Source organism: Ovis aries, chromosome 2, assembly GCF_016772045.2.
Source record: "Ovis aries strain OAR_USU_Benz2616 breed Rambouillet chromosome 2, ARS-UI_Ramb_v3.0, whole genome shotgun sequence".
Lineage (NCBI taxonomy): Eukaryota > Metazoa > Chordata > Mammalia > Artiodactyla > Bovidae > Ovis > Ovis aries.
Window position 1 is genome coordinate 118,224,742 of NC_056055.1, and position 26,846 is coordinate 118,251,587.

The following is a 26,846-nucleotide window of genomic DNA, read 5'->3' on the forward strand; positions in this document are numbered from 1 at the left end:
CAGCAACTAACACAGCAGATCACTTCCTTGACCCTGAAATGAGATGAATAAAAGGATTTCCAGGATTCCTGATTTTCCTATCTCACTGGCTGTTCTTCATTCATCTGGTTTGGAAGAATTTACCATTTTCCAGCCTCTTCCCTGTAAAATGTTCCCAGACGTTTTCTTTACCTACATTTGTTCCCTGGGTGACTTTAATCAGTTCTATAGCTTCAATATCATAGATATATGATGGCAGTTCTCAAACATTTCTAGGTCCCTGAACTTCAGACTTCCACCCAACTGTCAGCTTGACATTTCCTTTATTTATGTAATAGGCTGCTTCTATTAATTGCATGATCCCCCGAATTTGTACATTGAAGCTTTAATTCCCAACGTGACTGTATTTGAAGACAGAGCCTATGAGGAGGTGATAAAAGCTAAACGAGGTCATATGGTTGAGGCCCTAATCTGATAAAACTGGTGCCCTTATGTGAAGAAAAGACACCAGAGTTTTCCCTTCCCTCAGTCCCCATGTGAGGATAGCAAGAAGGTGGCCATCTTCAAGCCAGGAAAGAGCAGGATCTTAACCTTGGACTTCCAGCCTCCAGAATTGTGACAAAATAAGTTTCACTGTTCAAGTCATATAGTCTGTGGTGTCTTATTATGGCCCTCAAGCAGGCTAGTATAGCCACTCACATTCAATATGTCCAGAACCACTCTTCAAATCTGTACCTTTTGAGATGGGAGGAAGCAGCTTGGGAGCCTTTGGGAGAGGACAGTGCTGAGAGGTCTGGGGGCTGATCCCACAGATTGGTTCCTTTAGGTTTTTCCAAGGTCTGGGGAAAGGTGCAGCCCGGCAGGGACCCATAGTTTCTGGAAGGATGGTGTGGATCGTGGCCGACGGTGTAGTACAGGATGAAGTAGTACACTACCCACCTTTGCAGCAGCATACCTCCACAGAGCTTTCTCAATAGAGACCATGGTCCCCCACTGGTAGGGGTGCCCAGCGCTGGACCGCAGCAGGCTGGTACCAGGCTGGGTGCTGCTCAGTCACCCTTATTTTTTTTTTTAATCTGTACCTTCCCTGAGGTATATCATTTTTACAGTTGCTCAGGTCAAAAACCTTGCAGTTTTCCTTTACTCCTCTCACCTTCCAGAGCTAGTCAGCAAATCCTGTGCTGTCTTTAACATATATTCAGAATGGAATCACTGTTCATAACTTTTACCCTTATCACCCTTATAAAGCCAGTGACTTCTCAACTGGAGCATTGCAGTAGCTGCCCTTGACTTTGTAAAATCCATCTTCAACAATACAGCTAGTGCAGAGTGACCCTTTAATACTAAATCAGACTGTCATTTCTCTGCTCAAAAATTCCCCAGTAGCTCCCTATAATAAAATCCAAAGTTTTTGCAATGACCTACGAGGCTCTATATTAGGTGATCTCAAAGTTGAACATCACATCTAGAGGGCAAGATTGTTGCCCTGGCCTGCAGAATTTTATGATTCAGCTATTTTGTGTTTGTGTCTTTATAACTGATTTTAACTAGCTCCCATATGATGTCGATAAGCCAGGGGGCCCCATTGGGAGAATCAGTTCTCTTCACGCACTATACTGTCTCCTGCCCCCCACCCCTCCCAACCATGGTTCTCCTCTTAAATGCCAAACCTGCGTGGGCCCCTAGGTCCACACTGTTCCTTTCTGGTATTTACATAGGACATTGTCCACTTGCATGATCATTCACTCAGTTAGCACCGCTTCAGAGAGAGATTCTTGCACCATCCATTCAGAATAGCACAAACTGTCATTCTCGTTTATTTCTCCTTAGAGCGCTCAACACATTTGTTTACTGCCCACATTTTTCTGTTACAGAAGGCCAAGACCTTTTCTCAGTTCACTGTCCTGACCCACGGGCTGAAACAACAGTGCCTGGTCATAACAAGTACTCAAAACATGTTTGACTAGGAGAAAAAGTGTCGAGAAAGCGCCTGCACCGGGAAAGAGCCAGCAGATTGCACAGCGGCCAGGGTCAGCTACCCACACAGCGACCGGACAGCCGGCGGCGGGACTTCCTGGGCGGTGCTCGGAAGAGCTTCCGGTGTGAACAGGAAGTCCTTACGAGAGCCGCCGCCGCGGTAGGCTAGGGGCCGTGGTAGGCTGCAGCAGGCGCAGTCATGGGCAAGAGAGACCGCGCCGACCGCGGTGAGACGTGGCGCGGGCGTGTTTCGCGGTTGCTTGCACCCGCCGGCGCCCTCATCTTGTGTGGTTGCTGCTTAGGCCTTCTCAGAGGCGGTCGACCCCAGAGTCGCTCGCGGCCGGCGCATGCTATCAGGACTGGCCGCTGGGCTGGGGTCGACCCCGACCTCCGGAGAGCCCTGCAGCCGGTCTAGGTGGGCAGCGTGAGGCAGAGGACTCCCGAGGTGCACAGTGGCTCCGGGCTAGGGGTGGTTGGCGCCGAGGAAGTCTAGTTGCAGCTAGGTTCCCCCGACCTGCGACTAGTCAGTGCAAGGGGAGCCCGAGGCCCCTGCAGGGCTCACTTTGTGTGTCCTTGTTAATATCTGCAGAGAAGAAGAAGTCCAAGAAACGGCACTACGAGGATGAGGAAGACGATGAAGACGACGCCCCTGGGAACGACACCCAGGAAGCTGTTCCCTCCGCGGCCGGAAAGCAGGTGGATGAGTCCGGCACCAAAGTGGATGAGTATGGAGCTAAGGACTACAGGCTGCAGATGCCGCTGAAGGACGACCACACCTCCAGACCCCTCTGGGTGGTAAGCACGCCCACAGCCAGGGGCCAAGAGTTGGTGGGGCCCAAACAGAAAAGCAGGATTGTGCGCTTCGGAGCCCACTGAGAGCGAGCTTTCACAGGCGCGGACTGAAACAGCCGAGATAGGAATGAGCGTGTCTGCTCGTGTGCCGGCTGGCCTTGGGCTTCCTTCCTCACTAACCCCTGCTTTACTCTCATTCTCTCTCCAGTTCTGCCGCGTGATCGGAAATTACTTTCATCCATGGAGTAGCGGCATTTATTGTGTAACGTTTTAATTCCTCTTTGAAAAAATTAATGAGACATTTGCTAGGCAGCTTTTTACCTCAGCTTGAAGTAGTTAATGTTCTCCATTCATTGGTCATCTAGCCAGAAAGATATCCAGTAATGTAGGTGGCTTCTCCTGTGAAGACTAGTGGGAGGAGGCAGCTACCCACTCTGGAAGCTTTGTCTTCTGTTCTCTCTACTCCTTGTATCTGATTAAAGTAGTAGCAGGCCCTACAGTTGACTGAAGATGTGCTTACAAAAGTATCCCTGGTGTTGGTTTTCTGGGCAGCTTATCCTTTCTAGATAATGGTGTGGGAAAGAGTCGAATCGTCTCATTAATTTCCTTGACTGTTGTGTCCGTTTGGTGTTTCTCAGGCTCCTGATGGCCACATCTTTTTAGAAGCCTTCTCTCCGGTTTACAAATATGCTCAAGACTTCCTGGTGGCTATTGCAGAACCGGTGTGCCGACCAACCCACGTACATGAGTACAAACTAACTGCCTACTCCCTGTATGCAGCTGTCAGCGTCGGGCTGCAAACCAGTGACATCACGGAGTATCTCAGGAAGCTCAGCAAGACAGGAGTCCCAGATGGAATCATTCAGTTTATTAAGGCAAGTGGGGGCTAAGGCTGGCTCTTTTGCCCTCCTTAATGTAGGAATGGTAGGGACAAGTGCTGTACATCGTTAGCCTGTGGCAGTCAAGAAAATGCCATTCAGATCCATTGTGGGGAGCAGAATAGCCAGTCACCCTGGCTGCTGCTCCTCTGGATCCAGCATTGTGTTTTGCTGAAGCTACACTTCCCATGAGCTGCTCTTGGCCAGTGGGTACTAACAAAGTGGGTCTTCAGGCCCGTTCTGGCCCGGCTTATTTGAGAATACAGCCCAAAGTGTGGGCTGTTAGGGACTGAATTGTGCCTCCTCCAGAATTCATGTCTCGAGGACCTAACCTGTAATATGATTGCGTCTGGAGTAAGGAGATAATTAAAGTTAAATGTGGTTAAAAGGGCAGGGCCAATAGGATTAGTGTCCTTATAGGAAAGGATACCGGAGGACTTGTATGCTTTCTCCGCATTTGTGCAAAGATGAGGTAGTATGACCACAGACTGAAAAGGTAGCCCTCTGCAAACCAGGAAGAGAACCTTCACTGGAAAAGAAGTTCCTGGCTTCATGATCCTGGACTTCTAGAAAAAAATTTCTGTTTGTTAAACAACTCGGCCCAGGGTGTACTGTATGGTAACATGAGCAGACTAGCACAGATGGTAAACTTCACTTAGGTCTGAGAGACAGGAGACCACTAACAACTTCCATTAGGCAAAGTCAGAAAGGACTTCACGCATGGAAGAGGAAAGAGTTCTCTGTGACGAGCACTTGAACATGCTTGGGTTCTGAGAGATGGTGAATACCGTTCAGAAGAGATGGACAGTAGCTTTCATTGTCTTCTGCTGATCAGTAGGCAGTTGGATTCAGACCCCAGATCTGGAGTGGCAGAAGATGAGTGCCACCGGCATCCAGCACAGACATGAGGCCAATCTCAGAGAAGCTGGTGGGAGCCCCGAAGAGAGTTCTTCTCTTGTGATGTGCAAGGGTACCTTGGGAGAAAGACTTGCATCTTGTAAAATGAGCCTGTTTCAGTTCCCTGGCTCTTCTCAGTCTTGGCTGGGAGCTGCCTGCAGGAATGTGGGTGTTGCTTATGCAGGGGTGGATCTAGAGGGCAGCAGTGGAGTTGCAGATTTCATGGCCACCACATTCTCTCTGCTCATTCCGTCCTAAAGATTGTTGGGAACTTGGGAGGATTTTCCACCATTAAGAGTCTTACATCTAGTTGAAGAAATGGGAATGTTGGCGAGGAGGCTGGAGGCTCTGTGTTTAATTTTTGCAGCACCCACTTACTCAACACATATTCTGCTTTGTGTTGGGGGTAGCGCTGGTACAATGGGATGAATCTCTGGATTAGGATGGGGGTCTCTCGAAGTGAAGAATAAAGACAAAGGGAAAATAACGGAAAGATTTTGAGCAGCATTTTATAGGTTAAGGGATGTGCATCAGAGTTAGCCAGACAAGAGGGAGGTTTTGCTCTCAAAAAGTAGAAGCTACACAGAGAGTCAGATGTGACTGAAATGGACTCAGCATGCAGACAAGGGCACCAAAAGGTGTGCAGTAAACAGTCTGTCTCCACTCACCACTTTCTGTAGTGGCTCTGTATTTTATTCTTAACTTTTCTCGACTATGTCAACTACTGGTTTAAGCTGTTTTCACTTCCCCACCCCACCCCTGCATCATGGGCATGTGGGATCTTAGTTCCCTGACCAGGACTTTAACCGTGGGCCCTCTGCAGTGAGAGCCTCCAGTTCTAACCACTGGACCACCAGGGAATTCCTGCTATTTTCAATGAAAAAAAATTATTTCTATTGGATTTATTTTACTTGAAGTAGTTTTACTGTTAGTTTGTTTTCTTCAAAATCATTTTTACACTTTTATCTTTAATTTTTGTCCTTCTGTTTCTTTCGGGTTTTTGTGGGTAGTGCTGTTTTTTAACCTGTAGCTTGAGTTAGATACTTAGTTCATTAATTTCTAGTCATCCTTATTAGTAGAAATATTTAAACATATGTATTCAGTTCAGTTCAGTTCAGTCGCTCAGTCATGTCCGACTCTTTGTGACCCCATGAATTGCAGCACGCCAGGCCTCCCTGTCCATCACCAACTCTCGGAGTTCACCCAAACTCACATCTATCGAGTCGGTGATGCCATCCAGTCATCTCATCCTCCGTCGTCCCCTTCTCCTCCTGCCCCCAATCTCTCCCAGCATCAGAGTCTTTTCCAGTGAGTCAACTATTTGCATGAGGTGGCCAAAGTACTGGAGTTTCAGCTTTAGCATCATTCCTTCCAAAGAAATCGCAGGGCTGATCTCCTTTAGAATGGACTGGTTGGATCTCCTTGCAGTCCAAGGGACTCTCGAGAGTCTTCTCCAACACCACAGTTCAAAAGCATCGATCCTTCGGCGCTCAGCTTTCTTCACAGTCCCACTCTCGCATCCATACATGACCACTGGAAAAACCATAGCCTTGACTAGATGGACCTTTGCTGGCAAAGTAATGTCTCTGCTTTTCAATATGTATGCCTATGGCTGATTCTTTTTGTTGTATGGCAAAAACCAACACAATATTGTAAAGCAGTTGTTTTTTAATTAAAAATAAGTTAAAAATAAAAACAGGTAAAGCTAAAAAAAAGTGGAAGCTAATAGAAAAAGCTCTATTTAGACAGATCTACCCCTTTAGGATTGCACATTGGATGTTCCTAAAGTAAAATGAACCCTTCACTTAGTTGAAAGGTAGTAAAATGCGTCCGGTAATGACTTGTTCTGAGTGAGCTGCATGTGGCTGATTTTACCTGTCTGGTGTTGTCCCTCCCTGCAGTTGTGTACTGTCAGCTATGGGAAAGTCAAGCTGGTCCTGAAGCACAACAGGTAAGGGACTCTGTGACAGGCCCACCAAGGCGTTTCCACCCTCTGCCTGTCAGTGGCAGGAAGCTAACGTTTGTGGGCTGTGCTCTGCACTAACAACTGCTCCCCAGAGTAAGGGGCTAAAGGGAATGAGGGAAGCTGTGTGGCCAGAACTGTTCACTCCCTGACCACTGTATTCCCCTGGCAGTGGAGCTGGGGCTCCGATCCCTGCTAATGTGTCTTCAAAGTGGGGCTTTGCCCGCAGCCCTTCTGTGCGCTCTCATGACCAGTAGCTCATCACTCAGCTTCGGCAAAGGGATGGGGCAGGGTGACTGTGCAGAGGGGCCAGAGGCCGCCGTCCCCAGACCATCCGAAGAATGCTAAGTGGACCCTTCCGCAAATCCTGTCCCGGCCAGCAGGCTTCTGCTTCCTCCCCTTTTACAGGTACTTCGTTGAAAGCTCTCATCCTGACGTCATCCAGCATCTTCTCCAGGATGCCGTGATCCGGGAGTGCCGCCTGAGGAACTCTGAGGGGGAGGCCACCGAGCTCATCACCGAGACTTTCACAAGCAAATCTGCTGTATGTGGGCTCCTGGGTCACCCTCAGGGGTTGGACACATTCAGGATTGTAGCCCTCAGGTGCTTTTAGTCCAGCATTTATAGCCTAGTAGTCCTGCCGCTTTCTTGCAGCTTTGACTGTGCTTGGTAGCAGTAGGGTTAAATGTTCTGTGCAAGTCCACATCCTGCCTTTCTCTTCCAGATTGCTAAGAGCGCTGAAGGTAGCGGTGGGCCCTCCACTTCCCGAGTGACAGATCCACAGGGTAAATCTGACATCCCCACAGACCTGTTTGATTTTTATGAGCAAATGGACAAGGATGAGGAGGAGGAAGAAGAGACACAGACAGTATCTTTTGAAGTCAAGCAGGTTAGTGAACATAACTCCTGGTTGCTTCTCTAAGCTGATATCAGAAGCTGGTCTGGCCCTGCCTGGACTGTCCATACTTTGTGTGAGAAGAAGGAACCCCTATCTGTCTCCAGTGTGCTGTTTCATCATTCTTCCTGATGGAGTTGTATCTGAGTGCCCATTCTTCCTGCTGGTGGATCAGTGAGAAATGGTGTCTCTGGGGTGTTTTGGTAGCTGATTGGATTTAATTTTGTTCATTGCCTTAGTTTGGGGTCCTTTTCTATGCTTTAAACCCAGTTGTTATCAAGCAAGATCTGAAATTGCAAAAGTCTAGGTAAACTTGATTTTTATTGTTAGGTGTCTTAGGATATGTGTTGCTTCTGAGCACGCTTTGGAGTTAACAAGATTATGAAACCTTCATGCTCACTTTCCAGGAAATGATTGAAGAACTCCAGAAACGTTGCATCCACCTGGAGTACCCTCTGTTGGCAGAATACGACTTTCGGAATGATTCTGTCAACCCTGATATCAACATTGACCTGAAGCCCACAGCTGTCCTTAGACCTTACCAGGAGAAGAGTTTGCGGAAGATGTTTGGGAATGGGCGCGCGCGCTCCGGGGTCATTGTCCTTCCTTGTGGTGAGTGACTGAGTGAAGGAGATGGGTGGGCTGCTGTCTCTGCATCTGTCCTGAGTCATGTCGGGCCTAGCCTAGGTTCTTGGCCGGAAATCGTAGTACACTCAGCTGGAGCCTTGCCCCAGACTCTAGAAGGTGAACTGTCTCAGGAAGGGGCCTGCACCTTCTTTCTTTTTAAGCTGCATGGGTTACTTTGAAGCACATCCCTGGTTAAGGAAGAATTGCTTTTTAAAGGAACAGCTTGATTTTTAATCTTGATCTTCATTAATGGTGGACGGTGGTAAACTCAGAAGCCCCTGGAGTTTCACCTTCCTGTGTCTTTGCCAGTAGCACTGTTCACACGACCATGTTGCTGAGTGCTCAGCCCAGTTTATGTGTGACCATAGTAGCCATCTTTTACTCAGTCCCTCCGAAGGGAGTCCATGTGTTGGGTACAGTATACCCTAGCAGCACTGCTGTCCCAGGGTCTCGGGCCAGTTACACCTTAGATTTAGTTTTCCCATCTTTAAAACAGCAATAGTAGAAGTGTCTCTTACTCATTGTTTGTTTTGACAGATGTTGCTTTTTACGATTTAAACAAGGTGCATATATGGCGCTTTAACAGGGCCTGGCACTTGTCTCTTACTTTTCACATTTGTGTTGAAGTAGGCACACCTCCTTTTCTGTAAAGAAGGAAACAGGTTTGGAGCAGAAAAAAATGCCTCAACAGTGTCAGCTTTGAGGATCATTACGAATAATTTGGGCCAGATTGGAGTGCCGATGAGCCTTTTTGTCTGTCCCTGTCCCTCATTTCAGCCCAGCTTGGGTGGGGTTGCCCTTGGTGTCTTGTAGGTGCTGGGAAGTCCCTGGTTGGCGTGACAGCTGCGTGTACCGTCAGGAAGCGCTGTCTGGTGCTGGGCAACTCAGCTGTGTCTGTGGAGCAGTGGAAAGCCCAGTTCAAGATGTGGTCCACCATCGACGACAGCCAGATCTGCCGCTTTACCTCCGATGCCAAGGACAAGCCCATAGGCTGCTCCATTGCCATCAGCACCTACTCGATGCTGGGCCACACCACCAAAAGGTCCTGGGAGGCTGAGCGGGTGATGGAGTGGCTCAAAACTCAGGAATGGGGCCTCATGATCCTGGATGAAGTACACACCATACCAGGTAAGCAGGCTGAGAGCCTGCTCATCATATGGACAGAGTAATTTCCAGTTCTTGGGTTGAGAGAGGGGCTGCTGTGTAATACAGCCATCTTGCTAGAGAGACGTGCTTGGTGAAGCTTTCAGTTAAGTAATGAGCATGTGCGGAGTAGGGGTTAGTGGTGGGTGGGCGTACACACTGACAGTCTCCTTAGACTGGCCCAGAGTAGTCATTTAGAAAGGGATACTTTTTCCCTTCTCTGTTTTTGCACCTCAACTTATCCACTTATCCTTAACCGCCCCCCCACCTTTTTTTTTTTTACAGTCCCAGAAAAACTATACTAGGAACACAAAATAGTTCTTACAATGTTTGTTTTGTTTGAAGACTAAAGTATTGATCCCTATTATATTATAGAAGCCGTACTTGTCCAAGTATTGCAGGCAGCCATATTGATGTAATTTATGACCCGTAAATCCACCCATTTAAGTATATGATTCAAGATTTTTAGTAATCTTGAATTTAGTAAGGCGTTTGTGCAGCCATTAACATGACCCAGTTTTAGAACATCTTTCTCATATCACCATCACTGTTTTCATCCTTAGCTCCAGGAAATCGCTAAATTGTTTTCTGTTTCTGAATACATGCCTGTTCTGGAAATAAATTAACAGAATCATATAATATATATTTTTTTATATCTCACTTCCTTCACTTCACATAATGATGTATCCACGTTGTGACACGTGCTGATGATGTGTTCCCTTTAATACTGAGTAGTAGACCAGGCAAACCTTTCTCGATAAATTAACAGTTCTGATCAGCTGAGAAGTGGAAATTAGAGCTGCTGCTGCTACTAAGTCGCTGCAGTCGTGCCCGACTCTGTGCGACCCCATGGCCTGCAGCCTACCAGGCTCCTCCGTCCATGGGATTTTCCAGGCAAGAGTACTGGAGTGGGTTGCCATTGCCTTCTCCAGAAATTAGAGCTGACTCTGAATTAAGCGAAATCAGAGGCATTTTCACATAGTGTTTTCAAAATATTGTGAAGATGGCCTTTCCATCTTTTTGTTTTCTCTGTGACGAGAACTCCTCCAACCCCTCTGGATGTCTGAAGATGCCTGGAGATGTTCACAGCAAGCCAAGTGGGGATGAGGGTCTCTCGGTCAGAAGGAAGCAGTCCTGAGATGGGGAAGTAGTACCTGCATGGTCTGACCGCAGTGTAGTTCTGTGGCTGGGGAGGGCGTCGAGAGGGAGAGCAGTCAAAGCTGAGTTCAGAGAGGCATTGGGGCCACTCCTGTAGGGCCTGAAGGTAGACATTCAGCTTGTACTCTGGGTGAGATGCCTTTTGAGAGATTTGAGCCAAGGGTGACAAGATCTCATTTAACATTCTAAAAATTTCACCCCAGCTGCTGTGCTGGAAAGAGAGTGCAGGAAGTGAGGATAAAGAGCATCTACATTTGTTACTTTGTGGAATCCCACCACAAGGCTTGGAACCAGTGAGAATGAAGGTAAGCTGATTCTGGTTATGCTTTGAAGATGAACCGCACAGGTTAGATCTGGCTCTGAAAGAGAAATCAAGGATGACTATCAGATTTTGGCTTGAGCCGTCAGAAGAGAGGAGTGGATATTAGGTGGAGAAGGCTCTAGAAGGAGAGAGAAAATTGGGAGTAGGCTTTCAGTTCAGTTCAGTCACTCAGTCGAGTCCGACTCTGCGACCCCATGAATCACAGCATGCCAGGCCTCCCTGTCCATCACCAACTCCCAGAGTTCACTCAAACTCACGTCCATCAAGTTGGTGATGCCATCCAGCCATCTCCTCCTCTGTCGTCCCCTTCTCCTCCTGCCCCCAATCCCTCGCAGCATCAGAGTCTTTTCCAGTGAGTCAACCCTTCACATCATGTGGCCAAAGTATTGGAGTTTCAGCTTTAGCATCATTCCTTCCAAAGAAATCCCAGGGCTGATCTCCTTCAGAATGGACTGGTTGGATCTCCTTGCAGTCCAAGGGACTCTCAAGAGTCTTCTTAAACACCACAGTTCCAAAGCATCAATTCTTCGGCACTCAGCTTTCTTCACAGTCCAACTCTCACATCCATACATGACCACTGGAAAAACCATAGCCTTGACTAGACGGACCTTAGTCGGCAAAGTAATGTCTCTGCTTTTGAATATGCTATCTAGGTTGGTCATAACTTTTCTTCCAAGAAGTAAGCATCTTTTAATTTCATGGCTGCAATCACCATCTACAGTGATTTTGGAGCCCCCCAAAATAAAGTCTGACACTGTTTCCACTGTTTCCCCATCTATTTCCCATGAAGTGATGGGACCAGATGCCATGATCTTCGTTTTCTGAATGTTGAGCTTTAAGCCAACTTTTTCACTCTCCACTTTCACTTTCATCAAGAGGCTTTTTAGTTCCTCTTCGCTTTCTGCCATAAGGGTGGTGTCATCTGCATATCTGAGGTTGTTGATATTTCTCCTGGCATCTTGATTCCAGATTGTGTTTCTTCCAGTCCAGTGTTTCTCATGATGTACTCTGCATAGAAGTTAAATAAGCAGGGTGACAATATACAGCCTTGACATACTCCTTTTCCTATTTGGAACCAGTCTGTTGTTGCATGTCCAGTTCTAACTGACCTGCATATAGGTTTCTCAAGAGGCAGGTCAAGTGGTCTGGTATTCCCATCTCTTTTTCCACAGTTTATTGTGATCCATGCAGTCAAAGGCTTTGACATAGTCAATAAAGCAGAAATAGATGTTTTTCTGGAACTCTCTTGCTTTTTCCATGATCCAGTGGACGTTGGCAGTTTGGTTCTGCTGCCTTTTCTAAAACCAGCTTGAACATCAGGAAGTTCACAGTTCACATATTGCTGAAGCCTGGTTTGGAGAATTTTGAGCATTACTTTACTAGTGTGTGAGATGAGTGCAATTGTGCAGTAGTTTGAGCATTCTTTGGCATTGCCTTTCTTTGGGATTGGAATGAAAACTGACCTTTTCCATTCCTGTGGCTACTGCTGAGTTTTCCAAATTTGCTGGCATATTGAGTGCAGCACTTTCACAGCATCATCTTTCAGGATTTGAAATAGCTCCACTGGAATTCCATCACCTCCACTAGCTTTGTCCGTAGTGATGCTTTCTAAGGCCCACTTGACTTCACATTCCAGGATGTCTTGCTCTAGGTGAGTGATCACACCATCATGATTATCTGAGTCATGAAGATCTTTTTTGTACAGTTCTTCTGTGTATTCTTGCCACCTCTTCTTAATATCTTCTGCTTCTGTTAGGTCCAGACCATTTCTGTCCTTTATCGAGCCCATCTTTGCATGAAATGTTCCCTTGGTATCTCTAATTTTCTTGAAGAGATCTCTAGTCTTTCCCATTCTTTTGTTTTCCTCTATTTCTTTGCATTGTTTGCTGAGGAAGGGTTTCATACCTCTTCTTGCTATTCTTTGGAACTCTGTATTCAGATGCTTATATCTTTCCTTTTCTCCTTTGCTTTTTGCTTCTCTTCCTTTCACAGCTATTTGTAAGGCCTCCCCAGACAGCCAGTTTGCTTTTTTGCATTTCTTTTCCATGGGGATGGTCTTGATCCCTGTCTCCTGCACAATGTCACGAACCTCATTCCATAGTTCATCAGGCACTCTATCTATCAGATCTAGGGCCTTAAATCTATTTCTCACTTCCACTGTATAATCATAAGGGATTTGATTAGGTCATACCTGAATGGTCCTGTGGTTTTTTCTACTTTCAATTTAAATCTGAATTTGGCAATAAGGAGTTCATGATCTGAGCCACAGTCAGCTCCTGGTCTTGTTTTTGTTGACTGTATAGAGCTTCTCCATCTTTGGCTGCAAAGAATATAATCAATGATTTTGGTGTTGACCATCTGGTGATGTCCATGTGTAGAGTCTTCTCTTGTGTTGTTGGAAGAGGGTGTTTGCTATGACCAGTGTGTTTTCTTGGCAAAACTCTATTAGCCTTTGCCCTGCTTCACTCCATATTCTAAGGCTAAATTTGCCTCATATATATATAAAGTACCAAATACTGACAAGAGTGCAGAGCAGCTGGAACTGTCATGCATGGCCAGAGGAATTGCAAAATGTACAGTCATTCTGGGGCAGTTTGGCAGTTTATTAGAAAATCACCATATGAGCCAGCAGTCCCACCATGGGCATCCGTTGTGGAGAAATGAAAACTTAGGTTCACACAAACACTTGTGCATGTTTATAACAGCCCTGGTTGTAATCTCCAGAAGCTATGAACCATGGAAATGCCTGTCAGTGAGGGGCTGGATGGACAAGCTGGCACGTCATTCGATAGGATACTCCTCAGCCGTGGAAAGGAAGCCCAGAGGCATCTTGCTGAGTGAAGTCATCCAGTCCCAAGCGGCTGCAGAGTGTGTGATGCCTTCAGTAGGACATTCTTGAAAATATGAAACTATAGTGACAGAGAACAGATCAGTGGATGCTGGGGCGGGATGGGGGGTGTGACGAGGCAGAGTATAGGAGAGCTTTCGGGGTCGTGAATTGGCTTGTAACCTGATCGTGGTGGTGGCACAGTCTGCCCCTGTGTTAACATTTATAAAAACACGCTCACTTACCCACTCTCAGAAGTTCAGTGTGCAGTGTACTAAGTCATTTAGTCATGTCCGACTCTGTGACCCCATTGTAGCCCACCAGGCTCCTCCATCCATGGAGTTCTCCAAGCAAGCATATTGGAGTGGGTTGCCATTTCCTCCTTCGGGGATCTTCCCGACCCAAGGTTGGAATCTGGGAATCTTAGATCTGCTGCGTTGGCAGGCAGGCTCTTTACCACTAGTGCCCCCTGGGAAGCAAAAAGTATACACTAAAGGGAAAAAGAGCCTTGCAGAGAAGGTGGGTATTTGGTCTGATGGCTTGGAAATTGATAAAAAGAAACATTTTCTATAAATGACTTTGAAGTTGCTTTGTAGCAGTTTAGTTGGAGGCTGTGTTGGAAGCATTCATTCCGGTCAGCAGGCTTCAGGGTGAACAAATTCCTTGTGTGAGTCGGAGCTCAGTGGCAGTTTAACGCCCTGCGTCCTGTTTCCAGTTGCTGCTCATGCTCCTCCCGATAGCTTAGCTGTGTGCAGGGAGCGCCGGGGCTCCCTGGCCTGGGGCTTCCTCTGAGTCATCGCCTCCTATTCTCCCTTTCACCCTTTGGAGCAGGCCTGAAAGTGGAGTTGAAGCTTTCTCACCTGGTCATTCTAGAGCCAGGTTTCTGTGGTCTTGTGACCCAGGGCTTAGCCATGTGGTGTCCTGGACCAGTCTTAGGTCAAAGCTGTCTTCGGTACTTAGAGCATTTAAAAAGTGATGGTGTGAATGTGCCAATTGTTTCCCCAGCCAAGATGTTCCGACGGGTGCTCACCATCGTGCAGGCGCACTGCAAGCTGGGTTTGACCGCAACCCTCGTCCGGGAAGATGACAAAATCGTCGACTTAAACTTTCTGATTGGGCCAAAGCTCTATGAAGCCAACTGGATGGAGCTGCAGAACAGTGGCTACATCGCCAAAGTCCAGTGTGCCGAGGTAGCTGGCCTCCTCCTGATGGTCCCTGAGGGCGGGGCACTGCCCGCGGAGGGGAACTGGATCAGGTCTGCTCCTCCCAGGCAGGTGTGCGGGGCAGGACCCGAGCAAGAGTTCTGCTGCCTTTGCGGTAGCCTCCGCCCTCCTGTGGGGTGGGCAGTTTCCTGCCATCTCAGATGTGTGAGACAGTCGCTTGTCCAGGGGCACACGGGAAGTGGTCGAATCAGGAGGCTAATCCAGGCCGGCTGGGCTCCTCGTCCTCCCTTCTGGGAGTGAGCACCTCAGGGTGCTCCTGCCCGCCTTCACCCCAGAGGGATTCTTGGTTCTGTGGGAACAGCCACCGGCCACCCTCAATGCCAGAGTCTGTTGGTGTGACGCCCACAGACGGCACATGTGACCAACATTCAATTTCTAAGAACACATTTTCCCAGGATTGTTCTGTGATGAATCCCTGCACAGGTATGTGTTAAAAATACATGTTCAAAGGAACAGCTACAGCAGGCCTTTCTGGCATTTTAAAATGACCGTCAGTCAATGGCTAGAGTAGGGTGGGCTATGTCCTTGAAGGGCAGAGACGGGCCTCGTGGGTGAAGGTGAGTGTGAGGGAGCTGTGCAGGTTACCTTGCTCTAGCGAGACGCTTCCTTACCCTCCAGGTATGTCGTCATAAAGAGCACTCTGGTTATGCCCAGCACTGCTGCAGTCTTGAGGTGCCTGTTCTTGTGTGGTTGTATCTCCTCTCCCTCTGCCCCTGTCTTGGAGCTTAGGCTTGTCATTTTCTTGCTTTTCTTTGTTATTTTACTTCCTAAACATTTGCAGTTCCCTAAAGATTTGTTGTTTAACCTTGCTTTTTAAAAATCTTTGTTTAGTTGCTAAGTCATATCTAACTCTTTTTGACCCCATGGACTGTAGCCCACCAGGCTCCTCTGTTCATGGGATTTTCCAGGCAAGAATACTGGAGTGGGTTGCTGTTTCCTTTTCCAGGGGATCTTCTCGATTCAGGGATCGAACCCACATCTCCTGCATTGGCAGGCAGATTCTTTACCACTGTGCTACTTGGGAAGCCCCTTTAAAATCTTTATGTATATGCAAAAAGAATCAGGATATATATATATATATATATATATATATATATATAAATGTTCTTGCATGGTTTCTGATTTTTGCTTTGTATTTTTATTCCTTGCATAATGCATTATTTTTGATAATTCTTATAGCTATTATAGTTCATTACTTTGAATTCCTTTGTAGTATTCCACTGGGCAAATATACCACTATTTGATAGCTAATGGAATATTACACAGCAGTAAAAATTGTCTTTTCTAAATGTTGACAGGGACTTCCCTGTTGGCTCAGTGGTAAAGAATCTGTCTGCCAGTGTAGGAGATGTGGGTTTAATCCCTGGGTGGGGAACATCCCCTGGAGGAGGAAATGGCGGCCCACTCCAGCATCTTTGCCTGGGGATCCCATGGACAGAGGAGCCTGATAGCTATAATCCATGAGGTCGCAAAGGAGTTGGCCGTGACGCAGTGATGTTGGCAGACATTAGGGTTGCTAAGTTGCTTTTTTAACAGCTTTATCAAGGTCTAGTTTATGTTCCATAACATTCACCTATTGTAAGTAAATGCTGTGGATTTATAATTTTTGTGATTTTAGTAAATGTAAAGAGTTGTGCAGCTGTGTCCTCCAATCCAGTTTTAGATTTCCCCCACCCTCAAGAGTTCCCTTGAATCGTTACCAGGATGTCATTGCTAGGCTAACCCCACACATAGAGCTGGCAAGCCTGTGTGCAGTTCTCCGTCCAAAGGTGGACAGAGCACGTCCACCTCTGCTGTGAACACATTTTAAAATCGTTGTTATTAACACGTAAGAGGGTCTTGGTTCAGCATTGGGTTTCAGGGTTTGTTTTGTAATGTGTGTGTTTACAGTAGTTTTGAGATGAAATTCACGTGCCATTGGTTTAGTCTTGGTTTGTTTTAAAGCTGATTTGCCAGTTTTCAATTGTGTGGGACGTAAGCTTGCATACTGACCCCTAATTCTTACCATTTCACAGGTCTGGTGCCCAATGTCTCCTGAGTTTTACCGGGAGTACGTGGCAATCAAAACCAAGAAGCGGATCTTGCTGTACACCATGAATCCCAACAAATTCCGAGCTTGCCAGTTTCTGATCAAGTTTCATGAAAGGAGGAATGACAAGATTATTGTCTTTGCTGACAACGTGTTTGCTCTGAAGGAATATGCCATTCGACTGAACAAGTAAGAATTGAAGAGTTAGAGTTGGCCTCAAAAGCCCGTTTATCTTCCCCACGTGAGAGTGCAGAAGGTGACTGTTTTTTCTCGAAGCTCTCAGGAACTTGTTAGTATCTGAAGGCCTAGTTTCATGTTCCCAGGGACCGCATGAGACCAGGAGCAGTGGTCAGAGTCAGAGGTTGGTGTGTATAGAAAAGGGGGCCTGGTCACTGTGAGCCAAGAGAGCGAGTGCTGCTTTGGAGCTGGTCTCCGAAGGTGGGCACTAGTTGGCATCTGGAGTTTCAGGTTGAGTGGCACTGTGATTGGAGATGCGATCAGACGATATGGACTAGGGGCCAGGAAGGCAAGGCAGACTGAACCAGCATCCCAGGTATGGCCCAGCATCTCGAAAGAGCTTCTTAGGAAACAGCCGGCAGAGTCCTCGTTACAGCCTCACCCAGGTACTACTGAAAATTTGAAAATTTCCTGCCAGGTAAAGAGGAAGAGGCCTGTGCGTGAGTGTAGCAGAAGACAGGGTCCTCGGGCCTGAATTTTTATGTTGCTGGGGAGGGATGGATACAGACAGCCGCTCTTCACCAGCTGTGATTTAATCATCACCTCAGCCACAAGAGAGGATTGTATTAGTCTCATGTTACAGACGAGAAAGCTGGGACACAGATTGAGTTTCTCAGATTTCTAAAACTGTACCTTATAAAACTAGCAATTCCTTGCACCTGTCTCCCTAGTCAAAATTCCTTGTTCCCCAAAGATGGATACTTTCAGCTCTTTTCTCTGTTTACCTTCATGTTTCTAAGTAATAATTTTTATAGCAGTTTCTTGATGACTGATTACAGAAATTGCCTATTAATTTCCTATCATGGGAGTTGTGGGTTTAGCCCTCTCACCTATGTCATTCCATCCCCTCCTCCCACTCCATCCCCACAATATGTTTGGGACCAAGTTAGTTTCAATGTTACATTTTTTAAAATTAGTTCTATACTTTTTAATTAATTTTTTAATTTAAGGATAATTGCTTTACAGAATTCTGTTGTTTTCTGTCAAACCTCAACATGAATCAGCCACGGGTGTATATACATCCCCTCCCTTTTGAATCTCCCGCCCATCTCCCACCCCATCCCTCCCCTCTAGATTGATACAGAGCCCCTGTTTGACTTTCTGAGCCATACAGCACCCCACTGGCTATCTGTTTTACATATGGTAATGTAAGTTTCCGTGTTACTCTTTCCATACATCTCACCCTCTCCTCCCCTCTCCCCATGTCCATAAGTCTGTTCTCTATGTCTGTTTCTCCGTTGCTGCCCTGTAAATGAATTCTTCAGTGCCGCTTTTCTAGCTTCCATGTATGGGTGTTAGAATATGGTATTTATCTCTCTTTCTGACTCACTTCACTCTAGGTTCATCCACCTCATCAGAACTGGCTCAAATGCATCCTTTTTCTGGCTGAGTAATATTGCATCGTGTATCTGTACCACAGCTTTATCCATTCATCTGTCGACGGACATCTAGGTTGCGTCCATGTTCTAGCTAGTGTCAATGTTACGTTATTTTGACTGTGTAAGTATTGTTCAAGCCAAGGCAGGCAGTGTACTGTGATTACATTTTTTCTTAACATTTTGTTTTTCCCTAGATTTAATAGCTGCCTTGTCATTACTTTGCTTGGTTTTCTGTGTAATTACCTAGTTATCCCTTTTCAGACTCCTCATAAAATTCCCTCTCAGAAGGGTCAGATCTTTCTCTGGTCGGATCCCTTCAGGTGCTTCATCTTCTGTCTTGCTCTGGTCTGCTTGCTCTCTAGGACCCGAGATGCTGCCTGTCACCTTTGGGCATGCCTCTGATATCATCCTGTGAATTCCTTGTACCTCTTCCCTGTGTTGAAACCCCTGTTGCCACATCTCAAGTCTCCCCTTTCTTGGTCGCTCATTTTGATGGCCTGTATCCTTTGGTAGCTTTCTGAGAGAAGGTATGTAGAGGAAAATTTCATAAGAATTTGCTTGCAGATGTCAGTATTCACTCTCACACTTGGTGAGCAGTTTGATGGGGTCTCAGAATGTCAGAGGTAGGGCTGCTTTCTCAGCTTCCGATGCAGCTGCTTGCAAGCCTGCTTGATGCCTTTCTGACTCCTCTCTATATGTGATCTGTTGTGGTGGTCATGGGTTTTCCTTCTCTCAGGAGGGTTTTAGAATCTTTTTTTGATTTTTGGAAGTTTCAAAACAATGTGACTAGTGTGATCTTTTTTTCTTTCATTACAATACATGCAGTAGACACTTTTCAATCTGAAAATTCATGTCCTTCAATTCAGAGAAGTTCTTTCTGTTTTTTCTTTGTTACTCATCTTCTCTGTTTTCTCTTCTTTCTTTTTTTTGAGGGGTGAGAGGGCCGTGCTGTGTGGCATGTGGGATTTTAGTTCCCCAACTCCATTGGCGTCTTAACCACTGAACTGCCAGGGAAGTTTCCTTTTCTCTCTTTTTGAATTCCTGCTGGCCAGGTGTTAGATCTTCTGGGCATCTTCTCCAATTCCTCCCTGCCCCATCCTGCCTTTTTTTTCGTCGTGCCATGTAGCTTATGAGATCTTAGTTCCTTGACCAGGGATTGAACCCAGGCTGTGAAAACACTGAATCCTAACCACTGGACCCATAGGGAACTCCCATTTTCTCTGATTTTTTTATCCCTTTGTCTACCAACTCTATTGAAGCTTTTGTGAATTTCCAAGAGTTCTTTACTGTCAACTGTTCTTGTTTTTTTGAGTAAGTACGGTGTCTTCTCTGTGGCTATGAAAGCTTTCGAAGCTTTCTTCTGTTCCCTACACCATGTCTCGCTTCCTCACGTGTTTTGTTTCAGCTGTCTTTCGAGCCCATCTTCTGATTTTTGGTGATCTTTGGCTCTATTTTCTTATTTAAGGGTGAGTCACCGAGAAGCTGATTGGCCTTTCTGTAGAGCTTGGTGGGTTTGCCAGCCAGTGGACCTCTCCATGATCAGGCATGGGCCTGGCTAGTTTGTCAAGAAGCAGCCAGATGCCAGTATCTCAGGGTCTTTTCTTTTGGGCTGGAAAGTTTCTCCAGAGAGGAATCTGACCGTTTCCTAGATGCCAGCCTGTGGCAGGGGAGGGAGTGGGGAACCCCTGTCTTTCTTCACTGTTACTCTTGCTGTACCCTCAGCTCTGCCTGAGGGCAAAGGGTCTCCCTAAGTGTGTTCAGAATCTAGAAAGGACATCTCCAGGTTCCTGCCAGGTGGGCAGAGGCACGCTTGGCGGCGGGAGTTGGGATCTGATACTATTCCTTATACGTATACTCCGTCAGTCTCCCTGTCTGTAGTCCTGCCCTAACACCTACCTTCTGAGGCAGCTGGTGATTAGATCTTGAACCCTTTTGTGTTCTGTATAGAAAACTGGCTTGTTTTATGTTGGTTCTTCTTTCCTGCTGGGCTGGGCTTCTGCTTTCTCTGTTCTACCCATTTGCTCTACTCTCTCTTAGAGTTACCACCACCTACCTCAGGATTGTTACATCTAGTAGGTGTTCAACAAATGTTAGGTCCTTTTTCTGGAGGCTGGTTACCCTTCTGTTTCATTTCCTATATGAGAGAACCTTCCCTGTGGCTCAGACAGTAAAGAATATGCCTGTAATGCAGGAGACCCAGATTTGATTCCTGGGTTGGGAAGATCCCCTGGAGAAGGAAATGGCAACCCACTCCAGTACTCTTGCCTGGAGAATCCCCTGGACAGAGGAGCCTGGCGGGCTACAGTCCATGGGTTTGCAAAGAGCCGGACGCAACTGAGCAACTAACACTTTGACTCAGAAACTGAGGGCTTGCCACTATGAGTTGTTTTTCCTGGTGATGATCAAGGAGAAAAAGAATCACCTAAAAGCCTAGATATCAAGAGACAGGCTGTTCTGAAGGGTGCAGATTCCCAGCCTTTTTCACAGCTTGAACACCCAGAAAATAATAAATTTGTAGGGTGCTCCAAACACTCTGGTAAGCCAGGCTTACAGGATTGGGGAAGCATCCAGCTGTCCCAGGCCTCGCCCAGCTTCCCCATAGGCCAGGGGCCTGCTCTCTCGGTGTACCTGTTACCAGTTTATAGCACAGTGTTGGGAAGTGTGTGTGAAATACCAAAAGCAGTGCTTCTTAGGCCTTCCAGGAAGCTGATGGGCCTGAACGGTGGAACAGCCACTTGAGTTCAGCTCCTCTGGCTCCCAGCCTCGGGTGTGAGCTGGGAGCATGAAGCCCACCGTGTACAGGAGGACTGCTGGCAGGCATGGGCTTTCCCCGCAACATGGAGCCCGCCTCTGCTTGGTGCGGGTGGGCCCTGTGCACTTGGTTGCTGTCCTTGTTGTCCTTGTCGTCGTCACTCTCACTGTCGTTACCGACCCTGTGGAAACTACACAAACCACGTCAGTATAGGAAGAGGAGAGGAATGGCACTGCCGGTGCCAGGAGGTGACAGCCAGTGAGGCTGTCAGAAAGGGCTGTGCCCTTCGGCAGCTGGAAACTAGCGAGGAGTGCTTTGAACATAGCATTACAGGGCGTCAGTGGGAAGAAGTCGGGAAGGGGTTCTTTTCTCCTTTCTTGGAGAATGCCTATTTCACTTGGAAATGGTTCCTTCCAGCCTTTTGTTTGCGAATAGCAGTGTTTTCTTTTTTTCCCATTGTGCTTCATGGAATCCAGGGGATTCTCCTTGTATAGACACTAAGCTTAGAGTGAGATGTTGAAAGAGGAAGGAGTGCAGTCCAAAAACCAAAGAATGAAGGGAGAATGTTGAAGAGAATGGTGACCTGCACTTGGCTCAGAGGGGAAGGGGTGGCGGCAGTGGGGGCGTGTTTTTTATGGGTCTCTTCCTGCTGTTTTCCATGACAGAGGTCTTCCTGGGAGAGAGAAACCTTGAAGAGCTCCCTTTCCCTCTGACATGCTTTCAGGATAGTCAAGGAGGGCATCTGTGGTCTTCCTAACAGCTTTGTTCTTCTCTAGACCCTATATCTATGGTCCTACGTCCCAGGGAGAAAGGATGCAGATTCTCCAGAATTTTAAGCATAACCCCAAAATCAACACCATCTTCATCTCCAAGGTCAGTGTGGCGTGCAGCAGCCCCGGGGCCTGGGGGCAGCTGGGTGATTTCTGGGCAGTGCATCGGGGCTTGTTGAAGGACCATCACGCGTCAGTTTCCATTCCCGTGTGTCCAGTGTCTAGGGACACGGGAATGTTGTTTGGCGGGGAGTACAAGAAGCAGACGTAGAGTTTTAGTGTATACAGTCTATATTCCTAATTCAAGGAGTATACACTCTGGCGAGTCCTTTTGTATGACTTAAGCTTTTTCTACCTCTTTTGGGGATACAGGAATTTTAAGTCGTATTTTTTCGTATAAAGGGGGAAGTTCACTAAATACTCTGACAAAGGGAGGCACGTGGATGAGGTTCTCTTTGTGGGGTTGGAGATTCCTGCGGGTTGTGGGCACCCTTTGTCCTGGCTCCCGTGTGCCTTGGGGGTGAGCGGTGAATGTAAACACAGTACAAGGTCATGTAGACCCAGCTTGGTGATGGTTTCAATTTGCAGTTAGAAGTGGAAGCCTTACAATTTCGAATAGTCGTTTAGATTAGAATGACCCAAAGCCCCAAAGAGATGAGATTTACCCATAAAGTGATCATAGATGGATCAGTAAGTACCAGCCTTTGATTTCTGTGTCTGGAGACCTTGATGGTGGGACCGTCCCCCGTCCCCTAGGGCAGCTGCCCAGAGCCAGGATCCAGCCCGCTGCAGGCAGTGGGCCCTACCAAGTCACGTGTCCAGCTTGTGCTGTTGGCCTCAGTGGCCTCTAGTTAAGATTGTGGATGGTTTTGTGCAGACCTAGTTCTGCTGCAAAAAATGAAAAGCATCACTCAGAGTGTTGATGGGGCCCTCTTGTCTCTGGGCCTTAGCAGCTCACGCTAGGACTGTTGCTGAGACAGATGGTTAGGACCTGGGTCCTGACAGCTTCCGTCAGACAGCTCTCCGGAGGCACACTCGGTCCTAGAGACCTGCTTGCGTCTGAGGGACCCTGGTACAGACTGAGATGATAGTGATTGTTGTTTCTAAATTAGCTATAGAGCTTATTTAAACTTGAGGCTAGTTGAATTTTTTTTCCTTTTTGTCTCACATATAAAAACCTTCCCAAGCTCACAGCTGTCTCGTTTCTGCAGGTGGGTGACACGTCATTTGATTTGCCAGAAGCAAATGTTCTCATTCAGATTTCCTCTCACGGTGGATCCCGGCGCCAGGAGGCCCAGAGGCTAGGGCGAGTGCTCCGAGCCAAAAAAGGTACCTTCCCCAGGGCTCTCTTTTCCACCACTTCTGTCTGGTGCCTGCGTGATCATGAGGGCGAGCTTGTGCTCCTGGGCTAGGTGGACTCTACAGGGGGTGGGATGTAGGAGGTTCCAAAGCAAGGACCAAGGCTCCTTGGCATTATTATGTCTTAGGTGTTGGGAGTGAGTATCTGGATGTTTTCCATGGCAGCTGTCTGGAACTCATAGTCTGAGCTGAGTGCTTATGTTCATGGAAAAGGGAGCTGGGAAGCAGTGCTGAACGGTGTGGCTGTAGAGGGAGAAAGCAGCGCTTTGGCCCCCAGTGGGTGTATAGGAGCTGGAAGGTGTCCTCTGAACCTCAAATTAAGGGTAAGGGGAGAGCTTGGCAGGAGCAGCTACAGGGTGGTTACCTCACTCATAACCTGTGAAGAATGGTCCCCTCAGTGGCAGTTAATAGAAGCTTAGCAAATGAGGAAGCAAGAGGCATGGAGTTTCTGCTTGTTAATTGCAGTAAAGAGACCTAGATCCCCATCATGGGTAGAGTAGAGACCAGTACTGCTGGCATCCTCCAGCACCCTCCTAGGGCCACGTAGGTCCTACAGGAATGGCACAGGCCCGGTCCTCAAGGGAGTCACTCATCTCAGGAAGAGCTTGGCCTGTTAGGATGTTTGAAAATGGTAAGATTGATGAGCATGTGTTAACACTATGCTGCATTTGAGTATATTTAGGAAGCAGCTAATTGACTGTGACTAGAATGGAGACAGGGTAGGCTATGGGGATAGCAAAGGTGGACGTGGGGCCAGGCCTGCTGTGTGACCGTGGATAAGTCATTTGCCTCTCTCAGCAAAGCAAATCGGTTTCTCATCCAAAGCAGGGTTGCCGGTCCTTATCTTTCAGGGCTATTATGAGGAATGAGACTACATTACAGAATACAGTAGTTGTTGTTTAGTTACTGAGTTGTGTCTGACTCTTTTGTGACCCCATCTGCTGTAGCCCTCCAGGCTCCTCTGTCTGTGGGATTTCCCAGGCAAGAGTACTGGAGTGGATTGCCATTTCCGTCTCCAGGGGATCTTCCTCACCTGAGGATCGAGCCAGTCTCCTATACTGCAGGGGGATGCTTTACTGCGGAGCCACCAGGGAGGCCCCCAGAATATAGCAGACTCTTGGATAAATCTGACCAATATGTGTGAAAGTGACTCTTCACTTACTTGTTCCTCTTCATCACATACAAACAAATCTAATTTGAACAGCTCTTTGATTTTGTTTTTTGAAGTACTGTTTGACTCATTATACAAAGCTAGTATTATCCTGATAGCAAAACTAGAAAGGTTCACTACAGAAAAGAAAAGGACAGGCCAAATATCCTATGAATACAGATGTAAAAATCCTCAAAAAAATACTAGCAAACCAAATTTAGCCCCACATTAAAAGGATCATTCGCCATGATCAAGTGGGATTTATCCCTGGGATGCAAACATACACAAATCAATAAATGTGATACCTCACACTAATAGAATTAAGGAAGAAAATTCATATGATCATTTCAGTAGATGGAGAAGAAGCTTTTGAAAAAATTCAACATCTGTGTGTAATAAAAACTTTTAACAAATTAGGTATAGGAGGAACGGATGTGCACGCTCAGTCTCTCAGGCATGTCCGACTCCTGGGACCCCACCAGACTGAGGTCCACTAGGCTCCTCTGTTGGTGGAATTTTCCAGGCAAGAATACTGGAGTGGGTTGCCATTTCCTCCTCCAGGGGATCTTCCCGACCCAAGGATCAAACCCACGTCTCCTGTGTCTACTGCATTGACAGGTGGATTCTTTACTACTGAGCCAGCCGGGAATCCCATAGGAGGAAAGTACCTCAGCATAATAGAGGCTACATATGATAGGCCCACAGCTGACATCATACCTAACAGTGAAAAGTTTGAAAGGTTTTCCTCTAAGATCAGAAGCAAGACAAGGACATCCGCGGTCATCTGTTCATTATAGTGGAGTCCTAACCAAAGCAGTTAGATGTGAAAAAGATAGAAAAGGCATCAGAATGGAAAAACAAGAAGTAAAATGTTCTCTGTTTGCATGTGACATAATTTTATAGGTAGAAAACCCTAAAAACTTTACCAGAAAATTGTTAGATATATTCAGCAAATTCAGTAAAGTTACTGGATACAAAGTTAACATTCAAAAATCAGTAGCATTTCTATACACCAGTGACAAATTGTCTAAAAGAAAAAAGTAAAATTATTCCATTTTCAAGAGCATCAAAAACAATAAAATATTTAGAAGTAAATTTAACCAGGGAGGTGAGAGAGCTACAAGACACTGACGAAAGAAATGGAAGAAAATACAAATAAATAGAAAGTATCCTTTGTTCATGGGCTTCCCTGGTGGCTCCGAGGTTAAAGCGTCTGCCTGGAATGCAGGAGACCCAGGTTTGATCCCCGCGTCAAGATCCCCTGGAGAAGGCGATGGCACACCACTCCAGTACTCTTGCCTGGAGAATCCCATGGAGGGAGGAGCCTGGTGGGCTACAGTCCATGGGGTCGCAAAGAGTCGGACACGACTGAGCGCCTTCACTTTCACTTTCATCCTTTGTTCACGGATTAGAAGAATTAATGTTGTTAAATCTGTATTACCCAAAGCCATCTTTAGATTGAGTACAATCCGTATCAGGTCTTCACTGGCATTTTTAAAGAAGTAAAAATAATAGTCCTAAAGTTTATATGGTACTGCAGAAGACCCTAAATAGCCACAGAAGTTCTGAGAAAGAACAAAGCAAGAGGCATCACACTTCTGATTTTAAGTTACTTAATAAAGCTTTGGCTATCCAAAGAGTATGTTACTGGTATAAAAACAGATTATAGACCAGTGGGACAGAATCCAAAGCCCAGAAATAAACCCATGCAAGAGAGCTGAGATTACCCAGTGGAGTAAAAGACAGTCTCTTTAATAAATGGTGCTGGGAACATTGGATATCCACATATAAAGAATGAAACTCAACCCCATCTTTCACCACTAGCAAAAATCCTCTCAAGATGAATTAAAGACTTAAGTGCAAGACTGGAAACCATAAAACTCCTAAAGGAAAACAAAGGAAGAAAATGCTCCCTTGACGTGGATCTTGGCAGTGTTTTTTTTTACTGCCAAGTCAATAGTTGACTACATGAAACTAAAAAGCATCTTCACAGCAAAAGAAATAGTCAACAAAATGAAAAGGCAGGGACTTCCCTGGTGGTCCCTGTAGTTCAGGGACCCAGTGGTGGTCCCAGTGGTTAAGACTCTGCCTTCCAATCAGGGGCTGTGAATTTGATCCCTGCTCAGTATTCTTGCCTGGAGAATCCCCTGGACAGAGGAGCCTGGCAGGCTACAGTCCATGGGTCACAAGAGTCAGACATGACTTAGAGACTAAACTACTCCTGCTTCAGGGGACTAAGGCCCCATGTGCTGTAGGGCAGCTAAGCCCTGTGCCACGGTGGGAAGATCCCGCGTGCCACAGTGAAGCCCCTGCACATCTCAGCCAAGACCCGACGCAGCAAAATAAATAAATATTTTTTTAAAAATAATGAAAAAGCACTGTATGGAATGGGAGAAAATATGTGCAAATCGTGTATCTAATGAGTTAATATCCAATATATAAAGACTTCATACAACCCAATAGCAAAAAAAACACAATTAAAAGCTGGG

At 46.6% G+C, this 26,846-nt stretch overlaps 1 protein-coding gene across 2 annotated transcripts in view; it reads left to right on the top strand.

Annotated features, from left to right (window-relative positions):
• The first annotated feature begins 2,078 nt into the window (after positions 1 to 2,078).
• ERCC3 (ERCC excision repair 3, TFIIH core complex helicase subunit) overlaps positions 2,079 to 26,846 on the top strand; it is a 31,187-nt gene continuing 6,419 nt past the window's right edge. Inside the window, exons 1-12 of one of the 2 annotated variants that reach the window (XM_042243604.2) lie at positions 2,079 to 2,183; positions 2,546 to 2,751; positions 3,387 to 3,623; positions 6,425 to 6,474; positions 6,895 to 7,030; positions 7,211 to 7,375; positions 7,789 to 7,993; positions 8,822 to 9,136; positions 14,464 to 14,648; positions 16,697 to 16,899; positions 21,855 to 21,951; positions 23,060 to 23,177. In XM_042243604.2, coding sequence (XP_042099538.1) covers positions 2,156 to 2,183; positions 2,546 to 2,751; positions 3,387 to 3,623; positions 6,425 to 6,474; positions 6,895 to 7,030; positions 7,211 to 7,375; positions 7,789 to 7,993; positions 8,822 to 9,136; positions 14,464 to 14,648; positions 16,697 to 16,899; positions 21,855 to 21,951; positions 23,060 to 23,177 — 1,945 coding nt within the window. In that variant the 5' untranslated portion in view covers positions 2,079 to 2,155. Of the gene's footprint in view, positions 2,402 to 2,545; positions 2,752 to 3,386; positions 3,624 to 6,424; positions 6,475 to 6,894; positions 7,031 to 7,210; positions 7,376 to 7,788; positions 7,994 to 8,821; positions 9,137 to 14,463; positions 14,649 to 16,696; positions 16,900 to 21,854; positions 21,952 to 23,059; positions 23,178 to 26,846 lie in introns of both variants that reach the window. The other variant, XM_042243605.2, reaches the window with a different exon arrangement.